Source organism: Caretta caretta, chromosome 9 (assembly GCF_965140235.1).
Source record: "Caretta caretta isolate rCarCar2 chromosome 9, rCarCar1.hap1, whole genome shotgun sequence".
NCBI classification, from domain to species: domain Eukaryota; kingdom Metazoa; phylum Chordata; order Testudines; family Cheloniidae; genus Caretta; species Caretta caretta.
Window position 1 is genome coordinate 58,305,708 of NC_134214.1, and position 20,648 is coordinate 58,326,355.

General features: G+C 46.1%; 3 protein-coding genes across 8 annotated transcripts in view; 1 reads left to right on the top strand and 2 right to left on the bottom strand.

Moving 5' to 3' along the window:
* The window catches only part of FUNDC2 (FUN14 domain containing 2), a 29,194-nt gene extending 11,074 nt beyond the window's left edge, over positions 1-18,120 (top strand). Inside the window, exons 6-8 of one of the 2 annotated variants that reach the window (XR_007358380.2) lie at positions 3,768-4,226; positions 14,965-15,057; positions 16,427-18,120. The gene's annotated coding sequence lies outside the window, so the exon portion shown is untranslated. The remainder of the gene's footprint in view (positions 1-3,767; positions 4,227-14,964; positions 15,058-16,426) is intronic. The other variant, XR_007358384.2, reaches the window with a different exon arrangement.
* Positions 697-20,645, bottom strand: CMC4 (C-X9-C motif containing 4). Of its 5 annotated transcripts, XM_048863643.2 has the most exons (4): positions 6,186-6,273; positions 5,975-6,026; positions 4,567-4,634; positions 697-1,933 (listed from the first exon to the last, which is right to left on the bottom strand). In XM_048863643.2, exons 3-4 carry the CDS (start codon positions 4,622-4,624, stop codon positions 1,764-1,766), a joined length of 228 nt encoding a protein of 75 aa, XP_048719600.1. In that variant the 5' UTR covers positions 4,625-4,634; positions 5,975-6,026; positions 6,186-6,273; the 3' UTR covers positions 697-1,763. The 5 variants fall into 5 exon arrangements, with proteins under 5 accessions (XP_048719600.1, XP_048719598.1, XP_048719596.2 ...); XM_048863641.2 differs by lacking the exons at positions 5,975-6,026; positions 6,186-6,273 and adding an exon at positions 20,493-20,645; XM_048863639.2 differs by lacking the exons at positions 5,975-6,026; positions 6,186-6,273 and adding an exon at positions 20,396-20,472.
* Positions 5,755-7,541, bottom strand: MTCP1 (mature T cell proliferation 1). Its single transcript, XM_048863646.2, has 4 exons — positions 6,462-7,541; positions 6,186-6,356; positions 5,975-6,026; positions 5,755-5,893 (listed from the first exon to the last, which is right to left on the bottom strand). Exons 1-3 carry the CDS (start codon positions 6,579-6,581, stop codon positions 5,979-5,981), a joined length of 339 nt encoding a protein of 112 aa, XP_048719603.1. The 5' UTR covers positions 6,582-7,541; the 3' UTR covers positions 5,755-5,893; positions 5,975-5,978.
* Positions 20,646-20,648: the final 3 nt, after the last annotated feature.

Here is a 20,648-nt window from a genome sequence, read left to right on the forward strand (position 1 = left end):
AAGACCTGGGGTCAACTGACAAAATTAACATGCAGTAGATTTAATACAAACTAGACAAAGTACTTTTTCACACAGTGCACAGTTAATCTGTAGAACTCATCACTATAGGATGTTTTGATGGCCAAAAGTATAACTTGGTTCACAAAAGAACCGGATAAGTCTATCAATGGCTATTAGCCAAAATGGTCAGGGCCAGAACTCCATGCTTGGAACAAAGCTGGGAGCGGAAGACACTCTTTTACTGACCTGTTGTACACCCACTCCCCCAAAAGTTCTGGTACCAGCCACTGTCAAGAGACAGGATATTGGGTAAGAAGGACTACAGTCTGATGCCGTCGAGAAGTTTTATGTCCTTAAGGCAAAGTCATGGCTGTAAAAAAGCTTCGAGCCAGCCCTTTGTGCATTGCTGCAGCTTCTCTTTGAATGGGAAATGAGGTAAATATGAACTTGCTGTGAAGAGCTTCAAAGCCACTTCACTTCATTACTTTCCTAGCTCTTAATCAAAACAAGATGCTAGGTTACTCCTGTGACAAATTGTTAATTTATTATTACAAGCTCAGGGTATAAAAACACCAAACAGCTTCCAAAAATTTGTGGGTGGGGGCCTGAATCATGAAATCAGCTAAACTGCCTGACCACATGAGAGAAGAAGTTATGCTCTAACCAGACAACAGAATAAATACCCCTAGTGAGAACTCAGATTATTCCAGTCATTTATTTTGTATCATGGTATTTAGAATACAAAACATAAATGGATCTATCATCTGTGCTTTGATGTATCTCCCTATTATGTCCAGTAACTGAAGTGGTCTGTTATTGTTCATAAAAACCTATATTTCTTAACTAAGTTGTGCTTGATAGTGTAATGATCACCCTGACGTGCACAAAGTTGCTTAGGCTTTGTATGACAGAACTATGTGTAAAGGGGCATTGTCGTCTCACAAATTCATTGCATGTCATATTGCTTAGAGATGTTCAGTCATACAAGATGACTGCTGCTCTCAACATCATAAAAATCCATTTTATTCCAACACCTCAGTTTTCCATAAATACTACTTTAAAAGAATCTATTCCTTTAGCAGTCCCTGAAATAAAATACTTCTGCAACGTCTTTAAGATCATACAAATACTATTGTGCAATGTGGTCTAACTATTCATTAATCCAATACCCCATTGCACAACTGAGGAAACAGGCACCTCGGTGAAGTGACTTATGGGCACAGACGAACTGTGGCAGAGCTGGGAATAAACCCCAGAGCTGAATCCCATTCTTGCTTTAAGTACTAGAAAAGCAGATCACGTCTTTGGGAAACTATGGCTCAATGATAGGAATATTTCTGCTACTCAAAGATGGTCTTGCTTAATGCATCACATTCAATAGACTCTCCTTGAACTTATTTCCTGTACGTCCTATGCCAGAAGGCTGAAAGTTTTATATTTCACCCTCAAATTCTTATTCTGAGAATGGATTACTGAGTACATTAAGCATCAGAAACAAACTGTATTTAGAGAGATGTAATGCACTGTAAGTCACAAGAGTTTGGGATAGAAAACATAATCCTTTGAACAGCCCATCTGTTGTATTGCATTTTACATTTGGTGCACAGGACGTTTTATTCTATGATGGATTCTTCTTTGGCTTCCTTATCAGTGTGGATAATGCATTATTTTAACCGGTTTATTCTTATTTGCCACTTGCATGCTACTTTGTCTGTAGGAGAGGCCCACGCTCCATAACCTCCTGGAGCTGGAGCTGCAGCCTGTTACTGTGGTGCTGCATGAATCCCATTTGAAGCTGCCTTAAGCTTCTCCCTCTCTCTTTCCTCTTTCTCAAACCCCGAACAACAGATGGATCTGCCCTTGGGGTACAGGGCGCAGCATCTTCTCATCTCTTGGAGCACAGCCTCACATCTAGCCTCCAGATAGTTGTTGGCTGTAAAATAAAAGAATGGAGATGCTAATCCTGCACTAGAGAGCAAATTGCATGAAAAAGGGGGTTCATCTAACCTAGTTAAGTTCTTTCACATTGTGGATTGAGCTTGATCCTCTTGTGGCCACTTCCCCATCCCATCCACATCCCTGCTCTGCAATAGCTATACTGCTTAGTTCTGGGGAAATGGTGTTGAGATGAGGTGCAAACAACTTGCTTTAATGGAGGGAGTACAGCTAATGGGGTGCATGACCCACCTCCCAATTGTGTATCTACCACTGTTAGGTAGAAAACTTCACATTTATTAACAAATCTTCACTGATTCCCTGCCCTGCAACCCCTGCTCTCTCTAGCTGGGTTTGGACTTTGGTTCTGTTCTCCCACGGATTTATTCCCCATCCAATTCGGAGGTCACCCATAAATGATTACAGTTGAATTTAAACCTTAGACACCAAATGAAGAACACACTACAAATGCAGAGAGATGCATGGTTTGGTTTTTTTCACTCAAGTTAGTCAAAGAGGCCTTTGGGCACCATAAGAGGGGCCAGAGATGGGTTGCAACCAGCAAGAAGAATCATTCTTGGGGGGCAGGCAGAGAGCTCTGCAGAGCTGTGTGAAGCCCCCTGCACCCTTTCCTGTGTGAAATACCTCTTCTCACAGAGCCATCAATTAGCTCAAAAGTGCTGAGACTAGGAACGAGCAACCTTCTAGTGGATGTCAACCCACATATGCACACAGCTCTCTCCTTCCCCTCCCAGTGTCTACCATACCCCAGGTTCTAAGAAGTAGCAATAGCTGTGGCACTCATTGAGGCCATAGTGCCTCAGGGTGCTAAGAGTTCTCAAACACTGCAGAACATAGGTTACTTGTCCAACACCACCCTTAATCTTTACGTTCTGAAACTGAGACTCGGCTTGGCAGCACAGCTTGTTCGATCCTGTAATGTCCCAGAATGTTTTACAGGTTCACCATCTTCAAAGAATGTGAGAATTTTGAGGGAGGTGGCCCCTAGCATGACAGAGCAGCTATTGCTGCAGGTGGAACAGTGGTGCTAGCTAATAAAGTCTCTGTCTGCAGGAAGCTTTCCTGGCCAGAGGGTTACCTACCTCCCCCTATAAAGTAGGCTTGGAAGGACTAGATTTTTATTGGTAAATGTCACTTTCACCCTACACACACAAACTGAGGCATCCATCAATAATCATCAAAATTTCCAGATCGGCCAAGGAAGAAAAATGCTGCTTCAGAACTTATTAGCGTTTGATTTAAGGATATTTATCTTTTTGAATTTCAATATTTAATGACAGTCAATCACTGATCCCCCACCCCCGATTTCCTGTAATTGTGAAAATTTAAAATGGATAAAAATAAAAAATGTTTAAACCCCATAATTGTGCAATTTTGAAAATAGTTACAAATTGAAAAAAATGAAAATTATTCGTTGAAATTATAAAAAGTGTGACAGGTTTCAGAGTAGCAGCCGTGTTAGTCTGTATCCACAAAAAGAACAGGAGTACTTGTGGCCCCTTAGAGACTAACAAATTTATTTGAGTATAAGTTTTTGTGGGCTTATGCTCAAATTTGTTAGTCTCTAAGGTGCCACAAGTACCCCTTTTTTATAAAGAGAACAAACTCTAATTCTGCCAAGCCTAGTTAAGAGAAATGGAGATTGCACTGCCCAAACAGGCACTGCTATAATCATTCTCCCAAGCTTTTTGAAGACTAAGTGGGAGGAAACAGTGACCCAATGAGAGACTAAAAGAGCAACTTGGGGATTCCAGAACAAGCATTAGAATCTTTCCAAGAGAAGAGTAACTGTCTGGCTTACATCCTTCCAGGTAACCCCAACTAGAGCCCACAGCAGTGATCTAGCCTAGGAGCAACACAGGTCTCCTGTCATCTCACCTGTACATCTCGCTGTGCGCAAACAGGAGCTGAAGAGACCAAAGGAGGGTACATTGCTCTGGTGCTTTCCAGCTAACCTGAAAGGGATGCTCATTGGTCAGGGAATGAGCCCTGGCCAGTTAGCTCTCATTCACATCCCAGCTTCTCTGAGCCACTGGGAAAGCAAGGAGGCTGATGAATCTAGGCTTAATGAAGAGGACACCTACAGCTCAGCATCATCTCTCTGCAGAGAGCCTCTTGTGGTTTCCCCTACTGGCTGCAGACATATATGGAACAGGGGAGGGATGACAGACTGAAACCCTGGGCCTTGGCAAGAACAACTTACGGGAGAGAACCCGCACACCCACCCGGGATTTTCCAAGATGAGTGACCTGTGGCTCATTTTACCATGTGTGAGTAACGTGACCATCCCAAATTCAGGTTAATGCAAACTTTACACCATACTACAACACCACTGCCTCTCCTATATATCTATTTTCAGACACACAAATAAGTACTATCCTTTATTGTGACAAACTCTTTGTCGTACAGTAGTGGAGTTTAGTTACATCAAATCAAATGCAATGTGGTGATATTAAAATCTGATTTTACAACTACATTACATTTGCAACTAAGTTATTTTTCGTCCTTCCCTTATTCCTCTTGCTAGGGAGAAAGGAGGATGGGGTTAAATTTAAAAACAAACAAACAAACAAACAAAAGACACCAAAAAGAAAAGATTGCACATGGTACCTTGCAAGCATTTCTGTATTTCACAGGCTTGTTTCTGGCAGGGATCCTTCTGGGGCATATCCACAGAACTAGAATGATAGGAAAATGTTACTATACAAACAGTGGGGTGTGGGTTCTCTCTAGGGGCTGGGCAAGGCACTGCCTAAGACTTAGACCCTATGGAGCTCACATTTTCCCTATTCATACACCCTCCTCACAATGGACAATTGGATGGGTCCCCATTCAAAGCCAGTCTCACGTTGCTTTAGGGTCACTGTGAGACACACAAAAGAATTCCTTATTGCCACAAGCCGACCACGGAACCTTCCCCACTGTCCTGTCCTCCACTGGCCCAGGGAGCAACAATGCTTTAAACACCCTAGGATATCACTGGGGACAGCCAGAGTTAGGCAAGGAATGAAAAGTGGATGATGGGTATCTTGAAGGGTTCATCTTGTAAAATCTGAAAATCTCTTCCTGGTCAAATCTAGTTCTTTTTCCACTTGGCAATTAGTGAACTCTCACCCACGTTGAATCTGAAGGATGCTTAAATGAACATGGTTGTTTTAGTTTAAGAGCTCAACTCAGAGCTTATTATGCTCAAATATCTTTTGATGTACTAACATTGATGGGGGGAGCGGCGCTTCTAGGGAAACAGCATTTGTCATAGAACTGCCTCTGGAGAAGGAATTTATAAATAAAAGCATCATTTTTGTGGTCCTAAAAAAGGATTACTTTTTAAAAGAAAATGCCTTGGCGATCGGTAGATTTAAACAACCTAGCAAAAAATGCAGCAGATGACCTTATCAGACTCAAACCTTTTTTAAGATAGGGTTTTTGACACCCAGTTTGACCTGTCTATCGTCATGACACTTTGAGATCAAAAGGAAAGCAGAGGTGGATGGGATTAGTAGTTGGATGGAAGACTCCAAAGAAAATGCAGATGCTGCAGGAAGTGGTGTTGGGGCATCACTCTTCCCTCTGAGCCACCATTAAGCCAAAGTCCCCACACACAGTGCTAGGAGATGCTGATGTACTGTCTTGTGGATAGGATATGAAAGACATTCTGACCATTCATGGTCATTAACAATCCCATGGCACTTTTCAAAACAGATGGGGCATTAGCCCCAGTATCCTGGCCAAACTCCAGTCAGGGAAATTACATTCTGCCTACCTAAAACTGCCCCTTGTAGTTTCAATTGGACATGATACTCTTCTTCACTGCCTGTCCTAAACTCTTGTGTGGTGCTGCTGTGTGCTGTTAAACAGCTGCCACCTCCCACCTCTGAGGTGAGAGAATCATATATTGTACAAAACAAACAGGGACATCTTCCTAGAGGCACCGCTCCTGAAAGACAAAAATTCATATTAAAGGACCACTACAAATAGTTAAAGAAGAGTAAGAAAGAGAGGAAATGGCAACACTTACCAAGTTAATCACCAGGCATGAGTCTAAGCAGCAGCTCCTCAACTCCCCTGATCTGTATATGACAAGGAAAAGTTCAGTACACCTAAACCACTGTGGCAAAGAGCTAATATACCTCAATAATAATATTTCTTTGCCCTACTACAGCACCTTTCCTCAAGGATCTCAAATCACTTCACAAACATGAATGACTCAGGTTTGCCACCAGTCTTACCATTAGATGGTGCTGTATCTCCCAAATGCGAGAGTTACTATCCCTGTACTGCTCGCCCTCGGAAAGCTGCCACATGTGAGGCAGTTGTGATGGGGGAAGTTGGCTGGGTCGCAGTGCCTCACCCAGGGGGACCCGAACTCGTTGAATCCGGGCCCTCAGGGTACCTGCCTCCTAGGGGAAAGTACACAAGAGAAGAATAAGTCGGTTATTAGCAATGCAGTAAAGACATCCACAATATCAGAACTATGATCACTGAGAAGCTTGAAAGTCACTTGCCTCTTCCACAGCCACGAGCCATGTTTTACGGCGTTCATCACAGTAGACGCCTACCCGTCGCACCCACAGATGGATGGGCGGAGCACCGGCGTCCCCTCCTTCTGCCATTCCCTCAACCATTTGTTATGACACTCCCACTAGGCATGCAGCATCAACACACAGGACACACGCATGTTTCCCCTCAGCTCTGAACAAATTCATGGAGCAAACTGTTAGGCCTGAAAACTACCTGGTTTCAACGGTGCCATCGTGTGCTCACAAAAAAGAGTTACTAGCAATATACCCAAAAGTCAATTCAGGAAACTAACAAGATACCCAAATGTCATGAGATGCTCATAGTTTGAAGCATATGTGGCTGTATATAGCTTGTAAGGCATTTTGGGATCCTTTGGGATGAAAGCTCTATATAACCATCATTACAACCCTTTACAATCGGTATTACTTATTCCATTAACAGTTCTAATCAAGAAACAGGCTTTGTGCAACAATATCTTATTTTACAAAGTGCTTTTAAACAAGAGTCCAGAGCCAATGATGCTCATACTCCCAAAGGCAGGACTGGCAACCAACAATAGGTGAAAGTAGCTTAGAAAGAACCAAAGTCATTCCAGAAACAATCCTGCCTATGCAGCATACGGCTCTGCAGGTCTGATTATCTCATACTTGGCACTTGCAGTGCTGCCACTCTGAATCATCAGATCTCTTTGAAAGGCTGGGAGAACTGCCCATTCATTTACAAACTTCTTGTCAATAGCCATTACTACTTTGTGCATTTCAGATCTTAGCTGCTAATTGAAGGGTCACGGATACCAGTGAGGGCAACAGAATACTAGTCACTGAGGTGGCTTTTTCTATTGGGATTCTTGTTTATCAGCCCTCTTAAGACTGGCATAAGCTGACCTGTTAGCATAATGAAGGTCAAGAAAACTATTCCCCTTAGAACTACATGAGGCAACCAAAACAGTGTATTCTTTTTCGAGTGCTTGTTCATGTCCACACACATGCACAGTAACCAGATGATTTTCCCATAGCAGCATCCATCGGGTCGGTCTGGGTGCCCCCTGGAGTTGCACCTTTATGGCGCTCAATATAGAGCCCTGCCGACCCGCCACCCTCTCAGTTCCTTCTTACCACCAGTGACGATTTGCTGGAACTTCCCTGTGCTCTTGTCTTGGCAAGTGCATTTAGCAGTCTATATACATAGTTTTCATTAGCTCTGTAGAGTTAATTAAATAGTTAGGAGCCCTTAGTGTTAGACTAAGTTTTCTTGGGGAGGGGGCGTCCCCTCCTCACTCTCTTGACGCCAGGGCATGCCAGGGTCTCCGGGCTTCAAAGCCTGTGAAGTCTACAGCAAGTGTATGCCCAGAAGCGATCCTCACACTTCATGTTTGAAGTGTTTAGGAGAGAACCATCAGAAGGATCGTTCTACCATCTGCAAGACCTTTCGGCTCAGGACATTAAAAGGACAGAGATCAGTGCCTGAAGATCCTGTTAATGGAGGCTGCACTCCACCCCAAGTCTGACCCCAGGTCGACTGACCTGCACCGCGTTCCTCTTCCTCGATGCAGAGCGCTCCAGCACCATCAGCACAAGCACCGGTGCTGAGTAAGGACAAGTACTCATGGCACCGGCTCCATTCATGGCTCACATGCCACATGGAGTCACCGGTACCGCAAAAGAAGAAGAGGCCAGAGAGGGGTCGCTCTCCCCATTAGGCCTAAGGAGCTAGCCATCGTGAGACCCAAGTTGGGCCACACTATTTCCGCTCCACCACCGGTGACAGTCGTGTAGACTCCTGCCCACGTGGAAGGACGGTTGAGTTTAGACCCTCCTCATTTGCTGAGGCCAACCTGGGAGCTGCACCTCCCTTCAACTCCGGAGGCATTCGAGGCAGCCCAAGAATTGCTCCATTTCATGGCACCGTTCTCCCCTCCTAGACGGGACAGGTCACCAGTACTGGTTGCTCGCAGAGCGCCTTCAAGGGGGAAAGCCCGCCATGATGCCCTGCTGATCTCCAACTCCAGCGCACCACTCCTGGGCACTGGAACAGATCCAGCAGCTGCGATGGTCCCCGAGCCCTCGGCACGAACGGTCCTCACCCAGAAATACTGCTCCTCTGTGGTCCTCTTTTTCAGACACCTCAGAGTCAGACTCCTATTGGTCCTGTAGGAGTAGGAGCAGATGGTCCATGTCAACACAGGACCAGCACCCTTACCTGGCACCATCGCCCGCACAATGGCAGCCCCCAGCGCAATGGCCCTTTTGGCCTCCCTGGGCTTTTCATCAAAGCCAAGGGTCACATCCCAGGGCAATGTCAGTGGCCTCAGCCATGTCTGTACCCCCGCCAGCACCACTGGCATCAGTAGGATCGCGGGTAGCTGCATTGCCACCCAATGCCACCATCCCATCGCCTCTGGCACCGTGGCACCGGCATGGCCTGCACCAGCCCCAGTTGTTTTGGCTCCGATGTCTCCAACACTGACAACGGCTCCGGCACCAGCGACTGCCTCGGCACCGATTACACTTTGCATACACTGACACCGGTGCTGAGTCCTGACACCGAGGGGCACAACACCATCTGAGTGGGCACCGGCCCAAGAAATCCAGGTGCTGCAGAACCCTTTGGGTGCAGAAGGAAGGGAGCAGCCACCCCTTACGGGGGTCTCTTCCTCGTCCTCACCACATGAGGCGCTGGTGGGCCCGGCTACAGCCCCAGCCCTGGAGGACAGCAGGGTTCTACAGCAATTGCTGCAACAGTTGCCCAGGGCCTGGGCATTCAAGTGAAGGAGGTAGTGGAGGACGCAGATCCAATGGTAGACATCCTTCACCCCTCCAGATCTGCACGTATCGCCTTGCCTCTTACAAAGACCATCTCTGACACCACAAAAAACTTTGTGGCAGACCCCAGCCTCATTGCCCCCTACAACTAAGCACAACAAAAGGCACTACTTTCTGCTGTCCAGGAGCTATGAGCATTTGTATGCCCATCCCCCACCTGACTCTCTTGCTCTTGATGCTGCCAACCAATGTGAACGCCAGGGCTTCCAGGGACCCTCCCCGAAGAATCGTGAAGCAAAATGATTCTACTTTTATGGGAGAGAGGTCTATTCCACTGGCGGATTGCAGCTCCACATCTCTAATCATAGAATCATAGAATATAAGGGTTGGAAGGGACCCCAGAAGGTCATCTAGTCCAACCCCCTGCTCGAAGCAGGACCAATTCCCAGTTAAATCATCCCAGCCAGGGCTTTGTCAAGCCTGACCTTAAAAACCTCTAAGGAAGGAGAATCAGCAGGCCATTGTCAGCAGGTACTGCTACAACACATGCGGGACAATGGCAAAATCTGCAGAGCTGAAGGACTCCTGCGCCGAGTTTTTGGCTCTGGTGGGAGGAGGAGAAGCTCATTTCACAAGCTTCGCTGCAAGCCACGCTGGATGCGGCTACCTGCGTGATGGCTATGGACATAGCCATGATTCAGAGGTTCCAGGTCTCGGGCCTGCCATGTGAGGTCCAGACTGTTCAGGACCTCCCATTCGAGGGTTCGGCTCTCTTTTCCCAGAAAACAGACAAAAGGCTGCATAGCCTAAAGGACTCGAGAACTGCTCTCAAATCATTGGCCCTCCATACTCCAACTATGCAGCAGAAGCATTTTAGACCACAACCTCCCCCACGCTTCTACCAGCAGAACCATCAGGACGGTTCCCAGAGGAGGAACAGGAGTGGCAGGAAAAGGCTACACCCATCATCAGGCCAGGGCTCTGTGCAATCCAAGCCACCTTCCGGTCCGAAACAGGTCTTTTGAAAGTTCAGTCAAGGACGGCGCACCAGAACAAAAACTGGATCTACCCCGCCTTACCTTTTCATCCTGGCTGTCCCCTTTCTACTGTGCTTGGTCCCGTAACACTTCAGACTGCTGGGTGCACTGTATGGTAGAGAGGGGATACTTCATCCAATTCTGTGCCCTCCCACCATCCTTCACTGTCCCTCTTCGAGGATCCCTCTCACAAGCAACTCCCTATACAGGAGGTGCACTCGCTCCCTTTGCTGGGGGCAGTGGAAGAGGTTCCTCAGGAGCAGAAGGGCAATGGTTTCTATTCTCGGTATTTCCTAATACCGAAAGCCAAAGGCAGGCTCAGGCCCATCCTAGACCTGTGAGAACTCAAAAAGTTCGTGAAGAAGCTTGAGTTCCACATGGTCTCTTTGGCCTCCATCATCCCCTCATTAGATCCAGGAAACTGGTATGTCGCCCTTGACTTGAAGGATGCATACTTTCACATAATAACAACTCCGTCCAACAGAAAATACCTCAGGTTTGTGGTGAACAACAACACCCACTACCAGTTCACAGTCCTCCCATTCGGTCTTTCAGCCGCACCTCAAGGATTCACCAAGTGCATGGCAGTCGTGTCCGTGTTTCTCTGCAGGCGACAGACAGGTACAGGTGTTCCCGTACCTCGACGACTGGCTGATCAAGGCCTGATCCAGGACTCAAGTAGAAACGCAGTTCGCCTTCATAAGAGCTTCTTTTGACGAACTGGGCTTGCTACTGAACGAGGGGAAATCAAAGCTGTCCCCGGTTCAGAGGATAGAATTTGTAGGGATGCTACTGGACTCAACATACACCAGGGCATTCCTTCCAGAAGCGAGATTTCAAGCCCTAGGTGACATTACTCAAGGTCTCAGACAGTTCCCATTACAGCACAGAACTGCCTGAAACTTCTAGGACACATGGCAGCTTGTACCTACTTACTACAGCATGCCAGACTTCGACCTCTTGAGTCATGGCTGGCATCAGTGTACCGGCCAGCCCGGGACAGTTTAGACAGGATTGTAACCCTGCCTCACCCGGTACTCGATTCCCTCCTGTGATGGCTCGACCCACAGGTAGTACGTGCAGGGGTCCCTTTCACCAGCCCTCAGCCATTCCTCTTGCTAGTGACGGACACATCAGACTTGGGCTGGGGGGCACATTTGGGAAACCTCAGAACACAAGGCCTCTGGTCTCAGGCAGATCTCACTCTCCACAATGTCAGAGAGCTGTACGCCTGGCATACCAGACTTTGAGCACACCTAGCAGGGAGATGTGTATCAGTCATGACAGACAACACGACGGCTATGTTTTATATCAACAAATGGGGGTGCATGCTCCTCTCCCCTGTGCCAGGAAGCCTTCATACTATGGGACTTCTGTGTAGAACACTCGATACACCTGCAAGCATCGTACCTCCCTGGAGTACAGAATGAATTGGTGGACCATCTCAGCAAGTCGTTCCACAACCATGATTGGTCCCTTCGCCCAGACATTGTGAACTCAAACTTCCATCAGTGGGGTTTTCTCCAGATAGACCTGTTCGCCACGCGACACAACAGGAAGTGTCAGCAATTTTGCTCCTTCCTGAATCACAGCCTGGGATCCATCATGGACATGTTCCTCCTCCTATGGGGAGGCCATCTCCTATACGTGTTCCCGCCCATCCCTCTCGTTCACATGGTGCTCCTCAAGATATGGAGGGAAGAAGCTTTGGTGACTGTGATAGCTCCAGCCTGGCACCGCCAAGACTGGTACACATCACCCCTGGAAATGTCCGTCGAAGCTCCAGTCACCTTGCCACTCTTCCCAGCCTTACTAACTCAGGATCATGGCTGTCTCCAACATCCAAACCTAGAGTCGCTGCACTTCACGGTGTGGAAGCTCCATTGCTGAACCCACTGGAGCTCTCCTGCTCAGACTCAGTGCAAGCACTCCACCAGGGCTACCTACCTTGCTAAGTGGAAGAGATTTTCAATCTGGTTGGTGCAGCATCATTCACCCAACGCTCACCTCTGTGCCACTTATATTAGACTATCTCCTCCATCTCCATCCAGGGGCTGTCCATGTCATCAATAAGGGTTCACTTGGTCATCACCTCTGCCCTTCATCCAGGTACAGAGGGCCACACAGTCTTTGCCAAATCTATGGTCAGCCGTTTCCTTAAAGGGCTCGACAGGCTACACCCGCATGTCTGGCAGCCTGTCCTGGCTTGGGACCTCGATCTGGTCCTTTCCAGACTCATGGGACCGCCCTTTGAACCTTTGGCAACATGCTCCATCTCTCATACAAGGTAGCGTTTCTGGTAGTGATAACCTCAGCCAGGAGGGTGTCTGAGCTCAATGCCCTGACTTCAGAGCCCCTGTACGCTGTGTTCCATAAGGACAAGGTCCAGCTCAGACCTCACCTGGCTTTCCTCCCAAAGGTTGTTTCCCAGTTTCAGATCAACCAGGACATCTTCCCCCCCGTATTCTATCCTAAGTTGCACTCGAGCGGCAGGGAGCAAAGACTTCACTCATTGGATGTCCACAGAGTGCTAGCCATCTACAGCGACAGAATGAAACCATTCCGAAACTCGGTGCAGTTATTTGTGGCCGTGGCAGACAGAATGAAAGGTCTTCCTGTCTCTTAACAGATTTCATTGTGGATCACGTCCTGCATCTGGGAGTGCAACAAACTAGCAGGGGTACCTGCTCCTTCGATCACTGTGCATTCCACCACGGCTCAGGCCTCTTCAACAGCATTCCTTGTGCAGGTTCCCACCCAGGAAATCTGCAGAGCGGCAATGTGGTCCCCCATTTACACTTTCACCACACACTATGCAATCACCCAGCAGGCCAGAGATGATGCGGCCTTTGGAAGAGTGGTGCTCCAATCAGTGGACGACTCTGACCTCACCTCTTGAATCTGGGTTTGTGAATCACCTGATTGGAATGGACATGAACATGCACTCAAAGAAGAAAAAGCGTTTACTCACCTTCTTGTAACTGTTGTTCTTCAAGATGTGTTGTTCATGTCCATTCCAATACCCACCCTCCTACCCCTCAGTCAGAGTAGCCAGCAAGAAGGAACTGAAGGCGTGACGGGTCGGCAGGGCTCTATATTGAGCGCCATGAAAGAGCAACTCCAGGGGGCTCCCAGACCGACCTGACAGATACTGCTATGGGAAAATCTTCTGGCTACCGTGCACGTGTGCACACACACACACACACACCAGATTGGAATGGACATGAACAACACATCTTGAAGAACAGTTACGAGAAGGTGAGTAACCGCTTTTTCTTGGTTCTATCTTTAATGTGGAGTAAAAGAATTAAGAACTAATCAGTGTAAGGTCTTCCTGCTATAGACCAGAAGCAATATCCCAATGAAATACAGTGATCTCATCCAGAAAACTTGTGCATGTACAAGGCAAACATTGCATGTAAGTAATCAAATCTGGGTACAAAAACAGGAGGAGAGTTCAGGAAGAGAAAAAAATTAACAACTGCCTCAGTGCAACCTACACAGGGAAAATACACTCCCTTGCTATCCCATACACCTTGGACATACCGAATAATGAATTGGCACTTCAAGGAAATCAGTACTGAAGTCATTCAACAAGAGGCTTTCTGGAACGATCTGTAAAGGATAAGGTGACATTTCTATTGCACCATTCATTCTGGAAGATCCCGAAGTGCTTTACAGACTTGAATTGATTCACAAACTATGCATAGGAGTCACTTTATCCAACACAGATATGTGGAAACCATCACTGTACACCTTAAGTCAGCAGAATGTAATTACCCAAGTTGGAATTTGGCCAGGATACTGCCCTACTCCATGGGCTCCATAATGGTCACGAATGCTCAAGATCTTGATTTTATGTGTCAGTCAAAAGACAGAACTTCCAATAGCACAGTTCCCCCCAACACCACACTGGGGCATCAGTTCAGTTCCATTCTGACTGACACCTATTGGATCACCAACTCTACATCCTACAGCACCTTAGTTTTCCTTGGTGGTCTATCATCCAAGTACTGACCCAATTTGATCTTGTTTAGCTAAATCTTAACAGGATCACAGCACAGGGTGGTGTGACTGTGACATCTGCCATAAAGTCTACAAATACTATTAGATTATGCTTGGATTAGAAAAATACAGATGTATATTTATTTGGTATGAATGTGGTGCTAGTGAAAGATACAGCATGGGCAGCAGCTGTGCAAGTTTCCATTTTAGTCTGGGAGTGTAATGTAGTAAAATCTCATTCTGTGGGCAAGTTAGTGACAGAGAGGGGCCAGACAGACAATGACAGCAAAGTGCCAGTTGATTCATAAAAATCTACAGAATCATAATTTCAATGGTATTATCCTCTGCGACAGGCGGGAACTTGCATCCTCCTCCCCCCAGCTCCAGGTCCTCCGGTCAGTGGAAATTTTGATAATAGAGTATTGTTGGAAATGGGTATCACTCAAAAGCCCTTTCTCCCACGAACATAATGGTATCCAACATGACAAACCTAGAACAATTATATTTGAGAAAATGCTTAAAAATAAATTTTATTTAATTATACTTCAACGCAGGAATGCATTGGTTGCATAAAAAAAAAAAAAAAAAGACTGATCTTTGGTAATCCTAGGGAAGTTAACTTTGACTTGTAGGACTGAAGACATGGATGGCGATTTTGCTGAATAAATGTTCTCTCTCTCTAGGGCACCACTGCTAGATGCTGTCGCACCGATCCTCGTCCATGCCGCACTCGCACATCTCCGTACAGGACAGGCTGATGGCCAAACATTTACAGGGTAAGCATCTGGTCTTTGCACATGAGCATTTGATTAGCTGAAGGATTAATTCAGGAGTATATGGTATTTCACACATAAGACTCATCCATGTCCGATAGAATAGTTTTGGATGTGTTCAATCATCCTGGAGTGATTCCATTGCTCAATAATTTGCCCTCGGGTTAGCAGGTATAAATACTTGTCCGTGGCAATTTTTCTCCATTTGTCTGCTTCTTGGAAAACAATCTATGTAGCTCTGCGAGTGTTGTCATGTTGGTCTTAAAATGATAAACTCAGCATACAAATGCCTGCAGTGCATTTATGACCTCATCAGTGACCGTCTCAGCCGTTCTGAGTACCTTAAGAGTGAGGAAAGAGTCTTTGGAGGCTGAATCAAGTGCCTTCCAGTAAGATAATTTGGTCTTTCCAGTCAACCTTCTATTGTGACATTAGAGAAGTTTGTGGAGTCAATTATTTTGTATTGGACAGGTGTAATACCATGGAGTTTCTTCTTCATGGTAATATTTTTCATTGTTTTCTCTGCATACATGTCAAATGCAAGGTGGACTTCATCATACATCCAATATTTTCTCTGTAGCCTCATAATGAAGTGTTCAGCCAAATCTTGGCAGGTATTAACCGTTTCTGGTTTGTTGAGAGCATGTATCTCAGCCATAGCATCTATGATTGCTATGCTGAAAGGCCTCTGCTGGTATAAGGTACAGGTCACATTGTTAATTGGTGGTGGCTTAGGAACATAATAGAAGATGTGCATTAGTTTGCTTTTCGCCTGGTACAATACATTGATGTTTGAATGTGATGGAACAATTGTGGTACCGCAGAGAACTTGTACTTTTTCAAAGTCTCACATATCAACATCATTTTGAGATCTGGACACAACCAGGAAAAGAGCAAATAATGTCCTATGTGTGGTTAGCTCAGTAATCATTCCTGCCACCTTCAATCTGACTTTATCGCTTATATAAAAAGCACAAGTTCTTCTTGACTGGAGCCCGTAGATTGAAAGAGCCTGGGATAATTCTTTGGGGTTTAAAGGTTTCATACAAATCATGACCAAAAGTATGCATTTGATTGACATCATCAGCTATCTCATCACTGAAGACTGCTTTTATCATAATATTAATGAGCTCCGGTTGCCAGTGCAAATAAGCTCATCCTGTAGCTTTAAAATTGACCCTTCTTGGCATTTAACTGCACCTAATGAATTTAGATGGTGCTTGTTTTTTTCCCAGCCATGCTTAATGTTTCATTCAAAACTTGACGGATGGAGTGCTGGATTTGTCAGGAAAAACTGTGAAAGAGCCTTTGGATACTGTGTTATGCCCACTCTACGCCCTTTCACTTTTGTTGCTCTGTTTTTATGTTCTAGGGCATCATCTGAACCAAGTGCACAGAAGGGAGCTGGCGACCTTTTAACAACCCAATTTCCCTTTCAAAATTCCTCCATTTTTCTACACCTCTTATTTCAGGGAGGTACCAGGCAATCATCACAGTATAGCTGGTTAAATCTAAAGCAAAGTAGTATTTAACAAAGTCTTCCAGTGCTACGAGATACAAATGCCAATTAGCAGTCCTGACAGATCAAATAAAGAGCAGCAAAGACTCGCCCACAGATGGCACTGATCATGGCATCTTCAACATTTTCCTGGGTGCTTGATGTACTTTCTCTCCAGCCTTTCCAAATTCAGTTTATAGGCGCACGTCTTATAAGCATTTGAGGTGCCACTGAAGCATTGTGTTTAACCCAGTCCTCCACGGTGGTATTCTCCAAAGATGCAGCTACTAGATGGTACTCTTTATCTCCACACTAATGCCTAAAAACGATCAAGACCAAAGTAAAAACAAAGATTTTGTAATAAATTACTTTGGGATTGTAATTAATTAAATTATATAATGTATGCTATGTAACGACGTGCATACCATTTGCAGATGGATTCCAGTAATTTCTGACTTGATGCTGACGTCTTAACCAGTGCCTCATTACAACTCTTTTGGCATAAAAACCAAAGCCGATTATCAAAGAAGAACTGAACTGCTTCTTTTTTGCCAATGATGGCAAATCAACTCGAAGTACTCCTTCCATTTATAGTAATCTGTAACATCAAAAAAATTAATTAGGTATCCAGTTCTGGCATTAACTGATGACACAGCACAGTCAGTCAAGGGCCATGATTTAGCTTTGTGAAGGCTGCATGTTTGACACGCCTGTGTTAAAGTATAATTTTTAAAAGTTGATTTTTAAACATTTTCTCTAATGTATATCTACACAATTGTTCTAGGTTTGTCATGTTGGGTACCCTTGTTTGTGAGAGAAAGGGCTTTCAAATGATATCCAACTTGACCCATTTCCGATGACAATGTATTATCAAAAAATTCCACCAAATGGACGACCTGGAGCTGGGGGGAGTGTGGAGAGGAGAGAGGGATTGAGTCCCCCCTACCATGCTTCAGAGGGTGACACCATTGAAATTTTGATCCTGTAGGTTTTTATGAATCAAATGACACCTCCCTTACCTTTCTATCATTAACTTGCCCACAGAATTGCACATGCTTCCAGACTATTTACTGACCCAGACATGTGCTCCAACTCTGCCCTGAATTCCACAGGTGAAATCAGTCCCCATGGCCCACTCAGTCCTGTCCCTCTTGTGTGAGGCTGCCAACAAGATGCCCAGTTAGCGACAGCTTGGTCTTGAAGACATGGAACTGGAGTAAGAAATATCTTTCTTTAAAAACAAAAAAGCTAACACAGAAGAGAAACATGGATGTGATCTGAAAAAGTAAAGAGCAGGGAGATTCATAACAAAAACCTTGAGAATAACTTGAAGGGAGAAAACATACAAAACTCCTATTCTTGATTATACAGAGAAGGCAATCAAACAGCTTCCAGGAAGCAGCAGCAGAAAGGAAACATAAGGTTGCTTACTATTTATTTTACAATATAAGAACTGTTCCTTATTTTCTACACAAATGTGGTTTGGCTCCATATTGTCCCACACTCTACACGGAATAATTATTCAGCCTGAAATTTTCATAATTAAAGAATCAATCTTTCAACATTGATCTTATGACCTAATCAATGTATTTTCAAAGAGGAGTGCAGATGTTCAGCCCATCTCAGTATCAGGCCGTTGAAGTTTAAAGGAGTCCTAGGACACCAGTGGCTTTCATGTATAGGCATGAAAATGGTTGGTAGGAGGGCTAGATCATGTGATAAACATAGTTTATTAGCTTTTAAGATTAATACAATAAATAACTTACAAGAAAAGATGAAGAAATTGTTCTAGCTGCATCTCAGACAATTGCCAGAGCTACAGTTCATGGAGTACTAAACAGTCAGTGCCCATGTGAAACATTTTGTAGTTGTTAATTGTACTAAATTGTATTTCAAGAAGGGGTCAGGTCAGATTTTCAGAAGAGCTCAGCTACCATTTAGGCACTTCAGTAAGTGGTCAGTTTTTCAAAAGTTTGCAGCCCCTCCTGCCCCTCGTATTGTTTTCGCGGGAATTTGTTTGGATCTGATTTAAAAATCTGGCCATTTAATTTAGGTGCCTATATGGGAACTGAGCTCATCTGAAAATATAGCCCATCAACACTAAACCAGCCTGTATCTTGCAAAATTCATGAGTCAGATGCGCCATCCAGTATTAAAAGAACACATTTAACCACTAATTTAACCACTCTCAGCTCTACCTGGAGTACTTGCATAGAGCAGAGGCCTCTGACAAACACTCAGCTTTCCACTCTGCTCAAATTATTCAGGGGTAGAAGAGATTCACCAATCAGAGAGTTGACCAGAAGTTAGGAATGGAAGATCTAGGTTTGATGGGATCAGATGAGAGGCAGGCAAATGGAGCACAGCAAGGAAAGAGCAAGGCAGAAATAGGGTAAGATAGCCAAGAAGCAGGAGAGGATGAGCACAGGCAGTTATAAAAAGGAAGGTGAGAGAAATTATGGCATTTGAAGGCAAAATGTGTTGCAGATCCACTTGGCATTACTGGCCTCCCCCCATGCAGAACCATCCCTATCAATGCTTTCTGATCACTGTGCAGCCATTTACCAACCCTTGGCCACCAGACTACTGGATTCAGAGGAACAGCCGTGTTAGTCTGTATTCGCAAAAAGAAAAGGAGTACTTGTGGCACCTTAGAGACTAACCAATTTATTTGAGCATGAGCTTTCGTGAGCTACAGCTCACTTCATCAGATGTTTACCGTGGAAACTGCAGCAGACTTTATATACACACAGAGAATATGAAACAATACCTCCTCCCACCCCACTGTCCTGCTGGTAATAGCTTATCTAAAGTGATCAACAGGTGGGCCATTTCCAGCACAAATCCAGGTTTTCTCACCCTCCACCCCCCCACACAAATTCACTCTCCTGCTGGTGCTAGCACTTTGTCACTTTGGATGGGCTAGCACCAGCAGGAGAGTGAATTTGTGGGGGGGGGGGGGGGGGGTGGAGGGTGAGAAAACCTGGATTTGTGCTGGAAATGGCCCACCTGTTGATCACTTTAGATAAGCTATTACCAGCAGGACAGTGGGGTGGGAGGAGGTATTGTTTCATATTCTCTGTGTGTATATAAAGTCTGCTGCAGTTTCCACGGTAAACATCTGATGAAGTGAGCTGTAGCTCACGAAAGCTCATGCTCAAATAAATTGGTTAGTCTCTAAGGTGCCACAAGTACTCCTTTTCTTTTTGCAGACTACTGGAGGACATGAAGCTGAAGTCACAGTGAGCATGCAATTCAGGTGCAAAAAGGCTTCACAAGGGGATCCAGTGGGGGACAGACCCTCTCAGGGTATAGCTCACTGATGCCCAAAGGCAATGCAACCCCTTCATCGTGAGACTTTAAAATCTACCTTGAAACCCCTGCCAAATTAGAGGCATCGCCCCCCCACTTCCCTTCCCAAGTGAATGAGCCAGGCCTATGCGGGCACTACATTCCAGGCGTGTCAGATGCAAACCATCTGCCCAGCCTTGGACCACCCTGTTCTGAGCGAGGTAGCCTGTGCCCCGTCAGGGCACACTGCCCCCGTCGTGCCCCGCTGCCCCAGGCAGAAGTTAATTGGGGGGTGCAGTCCTCATTGTCCCCAGGGGCCTGCCAGGCCTCTCCTTAGCCTCCCTCCCTGCGTGGGAGTGGGGAATCCCATCCCTCTGCACACTGGAGGGCGGGGGCCCCACATTCGCCCCCGACTTCCTGTGTCTCACTGAGACATCGGCTGCCTCCTTCCTAGAAATGGCCCAGCCTGGGTGGAGTAGCCAGCCCGGCCCCAGGGTGCTGGAGCCCCCCAGCGGGGCGCATACAGCTGAGGAGACGCCCTGCCCCACCCACCTCATCTCTAGTGATCTACTTGCAGCCCCCAGGCAGGTAACGGCCATCACCGTGTGCGCCGCTCAAACCCCTTCCCCTGTCCGCCCTCCCTCTGTACCTCCTGGGCCCCGGGCGGTTCGGAGACCCAGCGGCCAGTGCACGCTGCCCCCGCCCGCGGACTCTGCCCTCCGCAGCCAACAGTGCCGGGTTCGAAGCGCCGGAACCGAAGTGCCTCAGCTCAGGCAGGTGGCCGGGCACTTCCGACTTTCAGCCG

Bases quoted from the DNA above. Each gene is read 5' to 3' on its own strand.
- MTCP1 (XM_048863646.2), bottom strand. From the start codon at position 6,581: ATGGTTGAGGGAATGGCAGAAGGAGGGGACGCCGGTGCTCCGCCCATC. The intron at 6,357-6,461 runs GCAAGTGACTTT...ACTTTCCCCTAG, and splicing joins GGCTCGTGGCTGTGGAAGAG to GAGGCAGGTACCCTGAGGGC. The intron at 6,027-6,185 runs GTAAGACTGGTG...TGTCATATACAG, and splicing joins AGATACAGCACCATCTAATG to ATCAGGGGAGTTGAGGAGCT.
- CMC4 (XM_048863639.2), bottom strand. From the start codon at position 20,442: ATGGCCGTTACCTGCCTGGGGGCTGCAAGTAGATCACTAGAGATGAG. The intron at 4,635-20,395 runs GTGGGTGGGGCA...CTATCATTCTAG, and splicing joins AGTAGATCACTAGAGATGAG to TTCTGTGGATATGCCCCAGA. The intron at 1,934-4,566 runs GTACCATGTGCA...TTTATTTTACAG, and splicing joins AATACAGAAATGCTTGCAAG to CCAACAACTATCTGGAGGCT.